Raw genomic sequence first — 13683 nt, 5'->3', positions numbered from 1 at the left:
ATGATAACCAAACAGATGGTTTTGGATGTGTTTGAATAAAACTTTATTTGCAAAAATGTCATTGGGCTACATTTAGATCATAGCTTGCAGATTTTTAGATCATAGCTTGCAGGTTTTTAGATCATAGCTTGCAGATTATTTGAATTATTATTCAAATAATCAACAAGTAATATTTCTACTTCTGTTGTATATAGATTAAACTTATGAGTATCTTAGCAAACATTTGTCCTAAAATGAGGTGAAACTTTTGCTTTTGTCTCATTGATACAAAACATTTCAGGCCATTCTGCATATTCTGTATTGATATAAACTGTGACCACAGTGTTGGTTTTCATTGGTTTGAATGGAATTAAATCTATTTTAAGAAATGGAGGATTTAAAAACATTAGGTCTTTATGTTATGATCTTAAAGCCAGAGATTCCATAGTGCAATGCCAGAGCTATAATATAACATCTGGTAGATATTGGTGAAGAGGTAGAAACAAAGGGACAGAGTGACTAAAACTATTTCGTTGGAGTTCTGTTTTAGCCTTTCCCTCTTTTAAGGCTTTTAGGTTTAAGACTAATTTCAAGCAACTTTCGTTTTATTTAAAGTGATAGTGAAAGTTGTTTTGTTATCTCCAACTCTTTGTGAATCCATGGAGTATACAGCCCATGGAATTCTCCAAGCTAGAATACTGGAGTGGGTAGCCTCTCCCTTCTCCAGGGGATCTTCCCAACCCAGGGATCGAACCCAGGTCTCCCACATTGCAGGTGGATTCTTAACCAGCTGAGCCACAGGGGAAGCCCAAGATTACTGGAGTGGGTAGCCTATCCCTTCTCCAGCAGATCTTCCCAACCCAAGAATCGAACCAGGGTCTTCTGCATTGCAGGCGGATTCTTTACCAACTGAGCTATCAGGGAAGCCCATTCATTTTATTTTATTTAAATAGTGTACAAATAAAAGTAGAATTTTTTCTGGATTACATTTTGAAACATTTTCATATTATACTGTTTGTTTCAATATTTTAAAAGCCATATATGCTAGAAAAGAGAAAAAGATTAGCATGAGACATACATTCTCTCATTTTCTGTACGTACTTAGGTAAAGCCATCTTACCGTTCTATGATGGCTCTTCAGGAAGAAAAGGGTAAACCAGTATACTGTGAGCGACACCATGAGCCAAGTTTAGTGGACATGGAGCCTGGATTAGAAGATTCAAAGGAAGTGGTGAAGTGGAAACGGTTGCCTGGGCAGGTAAGTGTTCACTGACACTGGATTCATTTAGATATTTATTTTAAAATGCGCCGTCAGCTCCTAGGGTAAATAGCTTGCTACTTAAAGCTTTCAGGTTATCCTTGTTTTTAGCCATGATCTTGTCTGCCTATTCATTCATTTGGTAAATAATAATAGAGTGCCTAGCGGGTACATACAGATATTATCTTAAGTTCTTTGGGGTTATGGAGAATTTTATTAGTTTGCCAGAGCTGCCATAAGAAAGATCACAGACAGGTTGGCTTAATCAATAGAAATGTATTTTCTCGTAATTCTGGAGGCTGGAAGTCCCAGATTAAGGGTTGGCAGGCTGGTTTATGCTGAGGCCTTTCTCCTTGGCTGGCAGATGGCTGCCATCGTGCTGCTTCTTTGTGGTCTTTTCTCTGTACATGTATATCCCTGGTGTCTCATCTTCTTATTAGACTACGGCTCACCCTAGCAACCTCGTTTTAGCTTAATCTGCTCTGTAAAGACCTTGTATCCAAATACTGTTACATTCTGAGGTATTGGGCTTAGGGCTTCAGCAGAGGAATGTGGGGGGACACAGTTCAGGCCATAAATCGACAGTTTTTAGATTCATGAAATTCTCAGTCCCTGGCTTCTTCCTGAATCACATTTTGATAGAGACAGGTATATGTATATCCTTTTACCAGAAGTTGAGCAGTATTTAAGTTTTCACTAAAATTTTTTTGTACTTGGCTATCATATTTTGCGGTGGCAAGAAGCATTACTGGTGAAGTTTTGCCAGTCGTATTTGTTTCCGTAAAGAGTGGAGTGGTTCATTTTATAGACTCAGTATATACATAAGAGTGACTATTTTCCTAGACTTTTTCATGTTCTGTTTTGCATCATATTTAATTTTCTTTTTGAGGCCAATTTTACAGATACATCTTAAAGTCACTTTTAAACACTTTACACATAATAATATGGAGAGAATAATACTTAGACTGTGTCCTTGGGGACCTTTCACATCAGTTGGGAACATGGGACTTACTGTGCTGTTCACTAACAGGTATTCTGCAAAGAACTCTTAAGGAAATATAGATATAGAAATAATTGTTTAGATGAGCAGTTCTCAAAAGTGTGATTTAGGCACTGTTGGGAGTCCTCAGACCCTTTCAAGGGATCTGCTGAAGTTAGTCTATTTTCAGAATAAGATCATAATAATTCTAATGATTCTGTAATGATTTAATCTGTCTTTTTAACTTTCATTCTCTCACAAGACTTTCATTCTCTCGCACTGGAGTTTTCCAGAGGCTAAATGATATCTGATATCACAAGAGGGTGAATGCAGAAGCAGTTTTGCTTTTATTAAGCAAATCCAGCTACCATTTATTAAGCCAGATATTGAAAAGATTAGCAAAAATATAGAGCAGTTCCATTTTATGAAATCTTTCATGAAAAGAAATTATGTTAACATTTAATGGACTTGCTCTGTTATTTTTTAAATGATTAACAAATGGTTTTTTAATTTCTCAGTTTTAATTTCTAATATGATAAATATCTGTAGATATAGCCACATTTGGGGATCCTCAAAAAAATTTTAAGACTGTAAAACACCCTGAAATGAAAGCAGTTTGAGGATTTCTGATACGTAAGTGGTGATCTGGAGTGGTGGAAGAAGGGTTCATTCAACAGGTTGGTGGAGCCGATGACAAACTTTAGAGTGGTCCAGTTAGGAGTGAGTGAAGAGGACAGGGAAGAGTAGTTCATACTGGGGCAATGTTAAAAATAAATGGGGAAGCACCTGTTGTATTCCTCAGACACTCAGAGCTTGGTGGGCGGGAAATCCGAGTTTGTGTAAGAGGTCGAGTGGTGATGACAGAGTAGGCCCACACTCTGAAGTGGCTCAAGTGGTGGGTAGCCTAATATTTGATTGTGTGGGGCTGAGGAAAAGTGGGAGGTTTCAGGTGAGAAGGAAGTGTGATAACAATTGTATTTTAGGACAAATTAACAATTTGTCCCAGTGCTGGCAATGGCATGTAGTGGACCTTGAAATAGGATACATCAGAATGAGAGGAAGGTGGCCATTGCAGTCACTGATGTGTGAGGTGAGAAGGAGCCAACCTTGGGATGCTGGTGGCAAAAGGGAGAAATGCGACATGAATACGAAAGGAGAAAAGACCTAGTGTGACTGAGTGACTGACAAAGTAGTAAAGAAGTGGAGAGTTGAGGGTGTTGAGGCCCTTTGTTGCTGTTATTAAATGTTCATCAGGTGCTGCTTCTGAGTATAGCGTCTTACTCTGGGAATGCAAGTTAAATGGTGGTGCCTTTAGTGTTTTGGCTTTAGTGATGAGGCACAGTTTTCCTTAACTACACCTCCTCCTCTACGAGCAGCAGTAAGTGATTATGAAACCTGCTAACTTTTCCTTCAATTTTTGACCTCTTTTTATCCTCCTCTCCCTTTTCTAAATCATCTGGATGGAAAGATGGTATTGGGTACATTATTGATATCTAATAGATGTCTGTTGAATTTTTCACCTTTCTAGTAGCTGCTCATAATTCTGCCTCTTCATATTGCTGCTAAATTGTGATGCTACTTGTGAGAACCTGGTTCCTGTCCAGAAAGCAGGTCCTTGAGTCAATAGTCTTTGACTGAGCTGGGCTTAACCCTCTGAATAATACTTAATAGCTCTATATAGTACTAGTAGTTACTCACAGGTTTGCTGTGATGAATATGTGTGCGTGTGCACTCAGTCACTCAGTAGTGTTTGACTCTTTGCCATCCCATGGACTGTAGCCCGCCACATTTCTCTGTCCATGGGATTTTCCAGGCAAGAATATTGGAGTGGGAAGCTATTTCCTAACTCCAGGCCATCTTCCCAACCCAGGGATTGGGCCTGCGTCTCCTGTGTCTCCTGCACTAGCGGGCAGATTCCTTATCACTGAACCTCCTGGGAAGCTCATGATGAATATATAAAAAGATGTTTGTAATAAAAGTACCACATTCATGGCATATCATAAGGGCCAAATATACATTTTGAATAATAAGAAAGAAATACAGGAACTAAGGCTCACCAAAGTTTTAAAGAAGTAGAATTAGGACAAGTAAAAGCAAGTAGTATTTTCTACGATACATATCAGTCCTCAAAAAGTTTTGGTTTCATCTGGTAATAAGGAATTAAAACATAAAAATGATGAAGGAATTTTAATAAAAATAGTGAATGAGAAATCAATAGGAAGTGATTGATTTACTCCAAAAATGCATTTTGGAAGGCTTTACAAATGATGGTTATTTAAGAGAAAAAAGAAAGAATGAATATTTATACATCCTGGACTTCAGCTTGGTCTGTATGTCATCTGTAGACTCAGGACAAGTTTATGGTTCCACAAAAATCACTTATTAGTTGCTGTCATGAAAGAAGGGCGTGACACATATTCCCTTTTGTGACTATATGAAAATAATCTGGTAGTGACAGCTTTAGAGTATCAGATCTTGAAATTTTGTGTTCATCTTTTAGGTGAATAGTGCTAGTTAGGCATGGGGTATCAGATCAGATCAGATCAATCGTGTCCGACTCTTTGCGACCCCATGAATCGCAGCACCAGGCGTCCCTGTCCATCACCAACTCCCGGAGTTCACCCAGACTCACGTCCATCGAGTCAGTGATGCCATCCAGCCATCTCATCCTCTGTCGTCCCCTTCTCCTCCTGCCCCCAATCCCTCGCAGCATCAGAGTCTTTTCCAATAAGTCAACTCTTTGCATGAGGTGGCCAAAGTACTGGAGTTTCAGCTTTAGCATCATTCCTTTCAAAGAAATCCCAGGGCTGACCTCCTTCAGAATGGACTGGTTGGATCTCCTTGCAGTCCAAGGGACTCTCAAGAGTCTTCTCCAACACCACAGTTCAAAAACATCAATTCTTTGGCACTCAGCCTTCTTCACAGTCCAACTCTCACATCCATACATGACCACAGGAAAAACCATAGCCTTGACTAGACGGACCTTTGTTGGCAAAGTAATGTCTCTGCTTTTGAATATGCTATCTAGGTTGGTCATAACTTTCCTTCCAAGGAGTAAGCATCTTTTAATTTCATGGCTGCAGTCACCATCTGTAGTGATTTTGGAGCCCAGAAAAATGAATTCTGACACTGTTTCCACTGTTTCCCCATCTATTTCCCATGAAGTGGTGGGACCAGATGCCATGATCTTCGTTTTCTGAATGTTGAGCTTAAAGCCAGCTTTTTCACTCTCCACTTTCACTTTCATCAAGAGGCTTTTGAGTTCCTCTTCACTTTCTGCCATAAGGGTGGTGTCATCTGCATATCTGAGGTTATTGATATTTCTCCCGGCAATCTTGATTCCTGTTTGTGTTTCTTCCAGTCCAGCGTTTCTCATGATGTACTCTGCATAGAAGTTAAATAAACAGGGTGACAACATACAGCCTTGACGAACTCCTTTTCCTATTTGGAACCAGTCTGTTGTTCCATGTCCAATTCTAACTGTTGCTTCCTGACCTGCATACAAATTTCTCAAGAGGCAGATCAGGTGGTCTGGTATTCCCATCTCTTTCAGAATTTTCCACAACTTATTGTGATCCACACAATCAAAGGCTTTGGCATAGTCAATAAAGCAGAAATAGATGCTTTTCTGCAACTCTCTTGCTTTTTCCATGATCCAGCGGATGTTGGCAATTTGATCTCTGGTTCCTCTGCCTTTTCTAAAACCAGCTTGAACATCAGGAAGTTCGCGGTTCACATATTGCTGAAGCCTGGCTTGGAGAATTTTGAGCATTACTTTACTAGCGTGTGAAATGAGTGCAATTGTGTGGTAGTTTGAGCATTCTTTGGCATTGCCTTTCTTTGGGATTGGAATGAAAACTGACCTTTTCCAGACCTATGGCCACTGCTGAGTTTTCCACATTTGCTGGCATATTGAGTGCAGCACTTTCACAGCATCATCTTTCAGAATTTGGAATAGCTCAACTGGAATTCCATCACCTCCACTAGCTTTGTTCGTAGTGATGCTTTCTAAGGCCCACTTGACTTCACATTCCAGGATATCTGGCTCTAGGTCAGTGATCACACCATCATGATTATCTGGGTCGTGAAGATCTTTTTTGTACAGTTCTTCTGTGTATTCTTGCCATCTCTTCTTAATATCTTCTGCTTCTGTTAGGTCCATACCATTTCTGTCCTTTATCGAGCTCATCTTTGCATGAAATGTTCCTTTGGTATCTCTAATTTTCTTGAAGAGATCCCTAGTCTTTCCCATTCTGTTGTTTTCCTCTATTTCTTTGCATTGATCCCTGAGGAAGGCTTTCTTATCTCTTCTTGCTATTCTTTGGAACTCTGCATTCAGATGTTTATATCTTTCCTTTTCTCCTTTGCTCTTCGCTTCTCTTCTTTTCACAGCTATTTGTAAGGCCTCCCCAGACAGCCATTTTGCTTTTTTGCATTTCTTTTCCTTGGGCATGGTCTTGATCCCTGTCTCCTGTACAGTGTCACGAACCTCCATCCATAGTTCATCAGGCATTCTATCTATCAGATCTAGGCCCTTAAATCTATTTCTCACTTCCACTGTATAATCATAAGGGATTTGATTTAGGTCATACCTGAATGGTCTAGTGGTTTTCCCTACTTTCTTCAATTTCAGTCTGAATTTGGCAATAAGGAGTTCATGATCTGAGCCACAGTCAGCTCCTGGTCTTGTTGTTGCTGACTGTATAGAGCTTCTCCATCTTTGGCTGCAAAGAATATAATCAGTCTGATTTCGGTGTTGACCATCTGGTGATGTCCATGTATAGAGTCTTCTATTGTATTGTTGGAAGAGAGTGTTTGTTATGACCAGTGCATTTTCTTGGCAAAACTCTGTTAGTCTTTGCCCTGCTTCATTCCGTATTCCAAGGCCAAATTTGCCTGTTACTCCAGGTGTTTCTTGATTTCCTACTTTTGCATTCCAGTCCCCTATAATGAAAAGGACAGCTTTTTTGGGTGTTAGTTCTAAAAGGTCTTGTAGGTCTTCATAGAACCATTCAACCTCAGCTTCTTCAGCGTTACTGGTTGGGGCATAGACTTGGATTACTGTGATATTGAATGGTTTGCCTTGGAAACGAACAGAGATCATTCTGTCATTTTTGAGATTGCATCCAAGTACTGCATTTCAGACTCTCTTGTTGACCATGATGGCTACTCCATTTCTTCTGAGGGATTCCTGCCCACAGTAGTAGATACAATGGTCATCTGAGTTAAATTCACCCATTCCAGTCCATTTTAGTTTGCTGCTTCCTAGAATGTCGACATTCACTCTTGCCATTTCTTGTTTGACCACTTCCAATTTGCCTTGATTCATGGACCTGACATTCCAGGTTCCTATGCAATATTGCTCTTTACAGCATCGGACCTTGCTTCTATCACCAGTCATATCCACAGCTGGGTATTGTTTTTGCTTTGGCTCCATCCCTTCATTCTTTCTGGTAGTGACAGCTTTAGAGTATCAGATCTTGAAATTTTGCGTTCATCTTTTAGGTGAATAGTGCTAGTTAGGCATGGGGTATAAATTCACTCAATTTTATGGAGAATTAAAACTGGTTGTCTGCTTTGAAAGTGAAGTAATTTACTATGCTTTTCCATCATTCTGCTTACTTGCTTTCCTCCTCCTCTGCCTCACAGTAAAGGGACCTTTCAAAAAACCAGAAATGGCACCAGCTGCAATAATTGAAATTAACAACTAGCTTTCATATTTAATGTTTCTTCATCTGTATTTGTAAAATGTATGTTTTACAGGCCTGCCGTATCCCAAACAAGCACCTCTTCTCACTAAATGCAGGAGAGCGAGGATGCTTTTGTCTTGCTTTCTCCCACAATGGAAGAATATTAGCAGCAGCCTGTGCCAGCCGGGATGGATATCCAATTATTTGTGAGTAATGATCCTATCTGTTTAGTCTAATATTAGACTATGAGAGGATTTTTTTTTTAAATTCATTGAAATCTTAATTTGTCATCCACCCATACTACTGAATTAAAATAGATTTCCTCAAGTAAAGTCACAATTCTTTTTTAATAATTTACACTATACAGTATATGTCCAGGAATAAAAATGAGAATGATTAAACGAAGGATAATAATGAGAATGATTAAATGAAGGATAATAAATTTTTTAAAATATTCAAGAGGTACTCTTTGTGTATTTTCTATTTTAAGTATAGAAATTTTGCAGCATGTAGGATTAATAAATCTCTTGAGGAATTTTAGTCCAATTTTAGTCCTTTGATAATAGTGAGAATTTGGTTATGAAAGCCCTCAAATTTCTTATGTACTAAGACAGTAAAAATTGGCTCAGGAATACCAATGAGGATTTTTAATTATAGTAAATCAGCAGAGTCCAAAGACCTACTCTTAAAGTACCTTTAAAAAATGGAGAAACCACGTTGACAAGTTATTTCTGTAACATTAGAGATGTTTTTTCCGTGGGTATTCATGCTCTTCTAGTCATAGAGGCATGAAATACTTTCCCTTCTTGTTTAATGGTGAAAACCAGCTCACCTCAGCAGGAAGTAGCCAGCTCTTCATAGGCATCTGCCCCAAGCACTGTCTTTGAGTTTCCCTCAGCTTCACAGTTTATTATTCCGGGGCTGATTGGCTCTTTTTTTCAGCAAGGACACATAATTGGCTTGATTATCAGCTATTAAGTAAATATTCCTCCTCGTGAAATGTTCACTTTAGATGTACAAAGTTATCATGTAGTTTGATTATGACTATGCTATTCTGCTATCGTTAACATTCACTAAAAGCTATGCATTGGGGAAAAAAAGATTCTAAAAAAAACATACCCCCAGAGTATTAATAGTGATTTTTTTTTCCCACTATGCACTGGGCAGTGAAGTAATTATTTTCATTCTGATATGTATGTTTTTAACATTTCCAGAATAAATATGTGTTACTTCATGCTTTAAGAAAAACTTGAATTTAGATATACCAACTACTGCTTGAATCTGAAAAAAATTTTTAAAAAAGGAAGAATCTTTGTCTTTGGTTTTTGATTATGATGTATCTGCCTGGAATTCATTCAGTTCATAGGATGTACAGATTAATGTTTTCCACAAACTTGGGAAGTTTTTCTTCTTTATTTCTTCAAATGCTATTTCTGCCCCCTTCTGTTTCTTCTCTTCTTCTGAGACTCCCATCATTTCTGTGTTAGTGCACTTGATGGTATGCAACAGATCTCTACACCTTTATTCATTTTCCTTCATTTTTTTCTTTCTGCCCCTCCAACTACGTAATCTTAATTGAATTGTCTTCACATTTAGTGATTATTCTGACAGTTCATATCTGCTGTTGAGGCCCTCTAGTGAATTGTTTATTATTTCAGTTATTGTACTTTTCAACTCTAGAATTTCTACTTGATCTTTTTTTTTATAACCTCTATCTATTAATTGGTAAGAAATAATTCTCACACCTTCGTTCTTTAGATGTGGTTTTCTTTAGTTCTTTGAACATACTTTTAAGAAAGGATTTAAAGTATTTAACTAGGTGTCATAGACAGTTTCTGTTGACTGCTTTTTTTTTCCTGTTTGTGGCCATACTTTCCTGTTTTGTGTATATGTGTGTGTCTCCCTTGAAAACTGAATATTTTAAATATTACAATGTGGCAACTCTGGAAATCAGGTTCCCTTCCTTACCCACCTCCATCTGCCCACCTGGGATCTGTTGTTGTTATCTGTATAGTTATTTTCCTAGTTTTTATTCCTTGTGAGGTGCTACCCCTGGAGTTTTTGTCTTGCTAGCTTGGTAGTCAGCTGATGGTTAGAGAGGGATTTTTAAATATCCTTGAGTAAGCAGGTCTCCGTGCCAGTGCCAAAGGGTGCTGTGTGTGTGTGTTGGGGTAGGTTTCCAGTGCTAAAGTAGAGAGTTTACAACTTCACCTTAGCCTTCACTTTCTGTTTGCGCGGAGCTTCCCCAGGGCAATCACAGTAAGATACAAGGCCTTTCAGTGCACAGCCTTTGATGCGTGTGTGTTCTTCTCAATTCCCTGGAATATACTGGAGCTTTTCAAAGTAACCTATGGCCATCTCATTCCCAATATTTCCTTTTACGTTCTTTGATCAGCTTCTTCTACCTGGTTTCACTGTCTCAGAGGGCCACACTACTGATTATTTTATGCACCCCAGGGTTAGGACTCTTCATCCAGAGCATGCTCAGAACCAGGTCAGATAAAGCCAGGCCCTGAGAATGGAGCATTACAGGAAGCTGCCAAATTGTCTAACAGTTTTGTCTTGGGGATGGTCTTTGGAGGTCTTTAGGCCTTTTCTGCCCCATCTCATAGATGCGAGGCTACTATTCTTTGTAGTTTCAAGGCTGTTGGTTTTCAAGGCTACTCTGGAGCTTGGGAGAGGAGAATGGGAACAGAACAACTTAAAACACCACAGAACTCACTGTTGTTGCCAATGTTCATATGTTTTTCTTTAGTAAAATGCTCCTCAGGTTGTTATAAGCCTTTAATTCCCAAAATTTTGAAAAAGTTAATTTTGACAATTTTTGCCAGTGTTCTCGTTGCTTTTATGGGGGAGCAGTTTTCCAAGGTCTTTATTTTGCTATAGCAGAAGTTCTTCTGTACATAGTATTTTAAACAGCAGTTGGTTTTACCACTAGGTGGAAGTAGAGACTTGGAAATTGATCTGTGTTGTTAGACAGTTTTACTGTATACATAACATAACAATACCACAATGCCTTGTTTTTCAGATTAAATTAGAATTTTTCTCTCACAGTAGCAGAGTTTAAGTTTCTCATTGCTTCGAATAGTTAAATTTTGCTTGAAATTTGATTGATTTTCAGATAAAATAATACTTTATTCATAAAAGCCCAAATTACAGAATCTTTTAAATGAATTATAATTTAAAAGTTATCTGTTTGATAAGTTGATTATCAAAGATTATTAGGATTGCTTTGAAAAGAGATCAGAATAATTGTTAATTGTAGCATATTATAAAATTTTAGATATTTAAGTTCTTGTATCTAAAGCAATTGAAATCTTACTTTTAAGTAGATTTTGACCTTTTTTCATACTGAAAATGTTTTTGGTGATAATATTCTATAGACAGTGCTTACCTTATGTACAAATTATTATAAACTATGAATTTTTATATTATTAAGTTAAGAATCCTCTGTCTGGAACTTACTAATTTGGGGAATATTTTCATTAGTATATGAAATTCCTTCTGGACGTTTCATGAGAGAATTGTGTGGCCACCTCAATATCATTTATGATCTTTGCTGGTCAAAAGACGATCGTTACATTCTTACTGCATCATCTGATGGCACTGCCAGGTTAGTAACTCCAGAAGTACTCACTGCTATGTATGCTTGTTGTTGTTCAGTCACTAAGTTGTGTCTGACTCTTTGAAACCGCATGGATTGCAGCATGCCAGGCTTCCCTGTCGTTCAGTGTCTCCTGGATACTCCTGGATGCTAAAACTCAAGTTCATTGTCAGTGATGCTATCTAACTGTCTGATCCTCTGTGTATGCTGCATGCCCTCAAAGAGAGTAAATAGAATGTAAAGTGATATAACTGCCCTTATGCTTCAATTATGTCTTTCTTATCAAGGGACTGTCATAAATATGCATCATACAGACTCACTGATTAAATAAGTTATGAAAACTTGTTCCTAAACACATGCTGTTAAATATATTTCATTTATATGATATACAGTGTTTCTAATCCTCAGTCTTTAAATGGTCATTTTGTACAGTTTTGATTAATACTTTGAAGTTATTAAATAACTGAGATTTTTTTTCCTGGAATACAAGCTGTTGATAGCAGGGATTCCATCTGTACTGTTTAGCTGGATCCAGAGACCAAGACATGGTGCTGCTCAATGCATAATGTAGGGTCAGTAAATGAATATGCATCTTGCATTTTGAGTGTAATAGATTTTCAAATATTTGCATTTTTCAGAATGTCAGTCTTAAAATAATTTAACCCCTTCCAATTTAATAAGTAGTAGTGTTAGTCGCCCAGTTGTGTCTGACTCTTTGTGACCCTAGGGACTGTAGCCCACCAGGCTCCTCTGTGCATGGGATTCTCCAGGTAGGAATACTAGAGTGGGTCACCATGCCCTTCTCCACGGGATCTTCCCGACTTAGGAATCAAACCTGGTCTCCTGCAGTGTAGGTAGATTCTTTACTGTCAGAGCCACCGGAGAACTAGAAGCCTACGATTAATCCCTCTTAGCAATATCTTCAATAACACATCTGGTTTCTTGTTCTTTCAAGTATAACCATTCTGTCTGACGCCAAGCTATGCTAGAGAAAAAGGCACAACCTTGGTAAGACCTTGACTATGGATTTGAGAGTCGTAAAATCCATAAATTCTCATCTCTGCTGAACAATCCTTTTGCTTGTGTTTATTTAGCTATTTTTTTCTTATTCCTCTAGCAACAGATCCAACCAAATCTTACCATGCTTCAAGTTCTTTGCACACTCTTAAGTTCTCTATACAGTCTTCCCACTTTGATTAAGTGACTACCTTCAATTTACAGTGTAATTTAACCTGACATGAAATTCATGTATTTCTCTCTGGTTTACCACCTAATATCCATAAATTTGGGCTTCCCAAGTGGTAAAAAGCCCACCTGCCAATGCAAGAGACATAAGGGGTGTGGGTTCAATCCCTTTGTGGGGAAGATCCCCTGAGGAAGGGAATGGCAACCCACTCCAGTATTCTTGCCTGGGAAATCCCATGGACAAAGGAGCCTGGCAGGCTACAGTCCATAGTGTCGTAAAGAGTTGGACATGACTGAAGCGACTTTGCACACACATTCATAAATTTACCCATGTGTATCTCTATTCATGTCTGTTAACAAAGAGATATGGGTCCCCACGATCCTTTATTCAGTGTGTTCTGTGGTTTGGTGTGCTTATCCTGCTCTCTCTTATCTTTTTCAGCTTTGAATTTCACTTATATGCTAATAACTTCGAGCTCCTTCTCTTTTTCAAATTCAGCTATTAACACACTTCTACCTGGATTGCCCAGTGGTACCGCAAATCCAAATCTGAAATCACCAAATTTTGTTTTCTGTTTTTAACCTTCATATAGTTTTTGTTTTGTTTTGTTCTTTTTTTTAATTTAAATATTTAAAAAATTTTACTATGTTGTATTGGTTTCCACCATATAAATCAGCCACAATTATACATACATCCCCTCCTTTCTTAGCTTCCCTCCTCTCCCCCATCCCATCCCTCCAGGTCATCACACAGCACCAGACTGGGCTCCCTGTGCTACAAAGCAGCTTCTCACCAGCTAGCCATCTTACACATAGTGTATCTATGTTGATGCTACTTGATCTACTCTTTCCCTCTCCGCCATGGCCACAAGTCCATTCTCTGCATCTCCAAATTTTTAAATGCGTCTCCTTATCTACCCTGCCTCCCAAGCTGGGAACTCAGAGTAGTGCTATTCATCTTCCTTTCTCACATCTAAGTAGTTCTGAA

At 38.4% G+C, this 13683-nt stretch overlaps 1 protein-coding gene across 21 annotated transcripts in view; it reads left to right on the top strand.

The window, feature by feature from the left end:
• AHI1 (Abelson helper integration site 1) overlaps positions 1 to 13683 on the top strand; it is a 224636-nt gene that overhangs the window by 46809 nt on the left and 164144 nt on the right. For all 21 annotated transcript variants that reach the window (XR_011568502.1, XR_011568503.1, XR_011568506.1 and 18 more), the window contains 3 exons: positions 1085 to 1237; positions 7980 to 8112; positions 11396 to 11519. Coding sequence is in view for 16 of the 21 variants with exons in the window: in XM_070796218.1 (XP_070652319.1) it covers positions 1085 to 1237; positions 7980 to 8112; positions 11396 to 11519 (410 nt within the window). In the remaining 5 variants the exon portion in view is untranslated. The remainder of the gene's footprint in view (positions 1 to 1084; positions 1238 to 7979; positions 8113 to 11395; positions 11520 to 13683) is intronic.

Source organism: Bos indicus, chromosome 9 (assembly GCF_029378745.1).
Source record: "Bos indicus isolate NIAB-ARS_2022 breed Sahiwal x Tharparkar chromosome 9, NIAB-ARS_B.indTharparkar_mat_pri_1.0, whole genome shotgun sequence".
NCBI lineage: Eukaryota > Metazoa > Chordata > Mammalia > Artiodactyla > Bovidae > Bos > Bos indicus.
The sequence above is the reverse complement of the archived record's forward strand: the minus strand, read 5'-3'. Positions and strand labels throughout refer to the sequence as shown.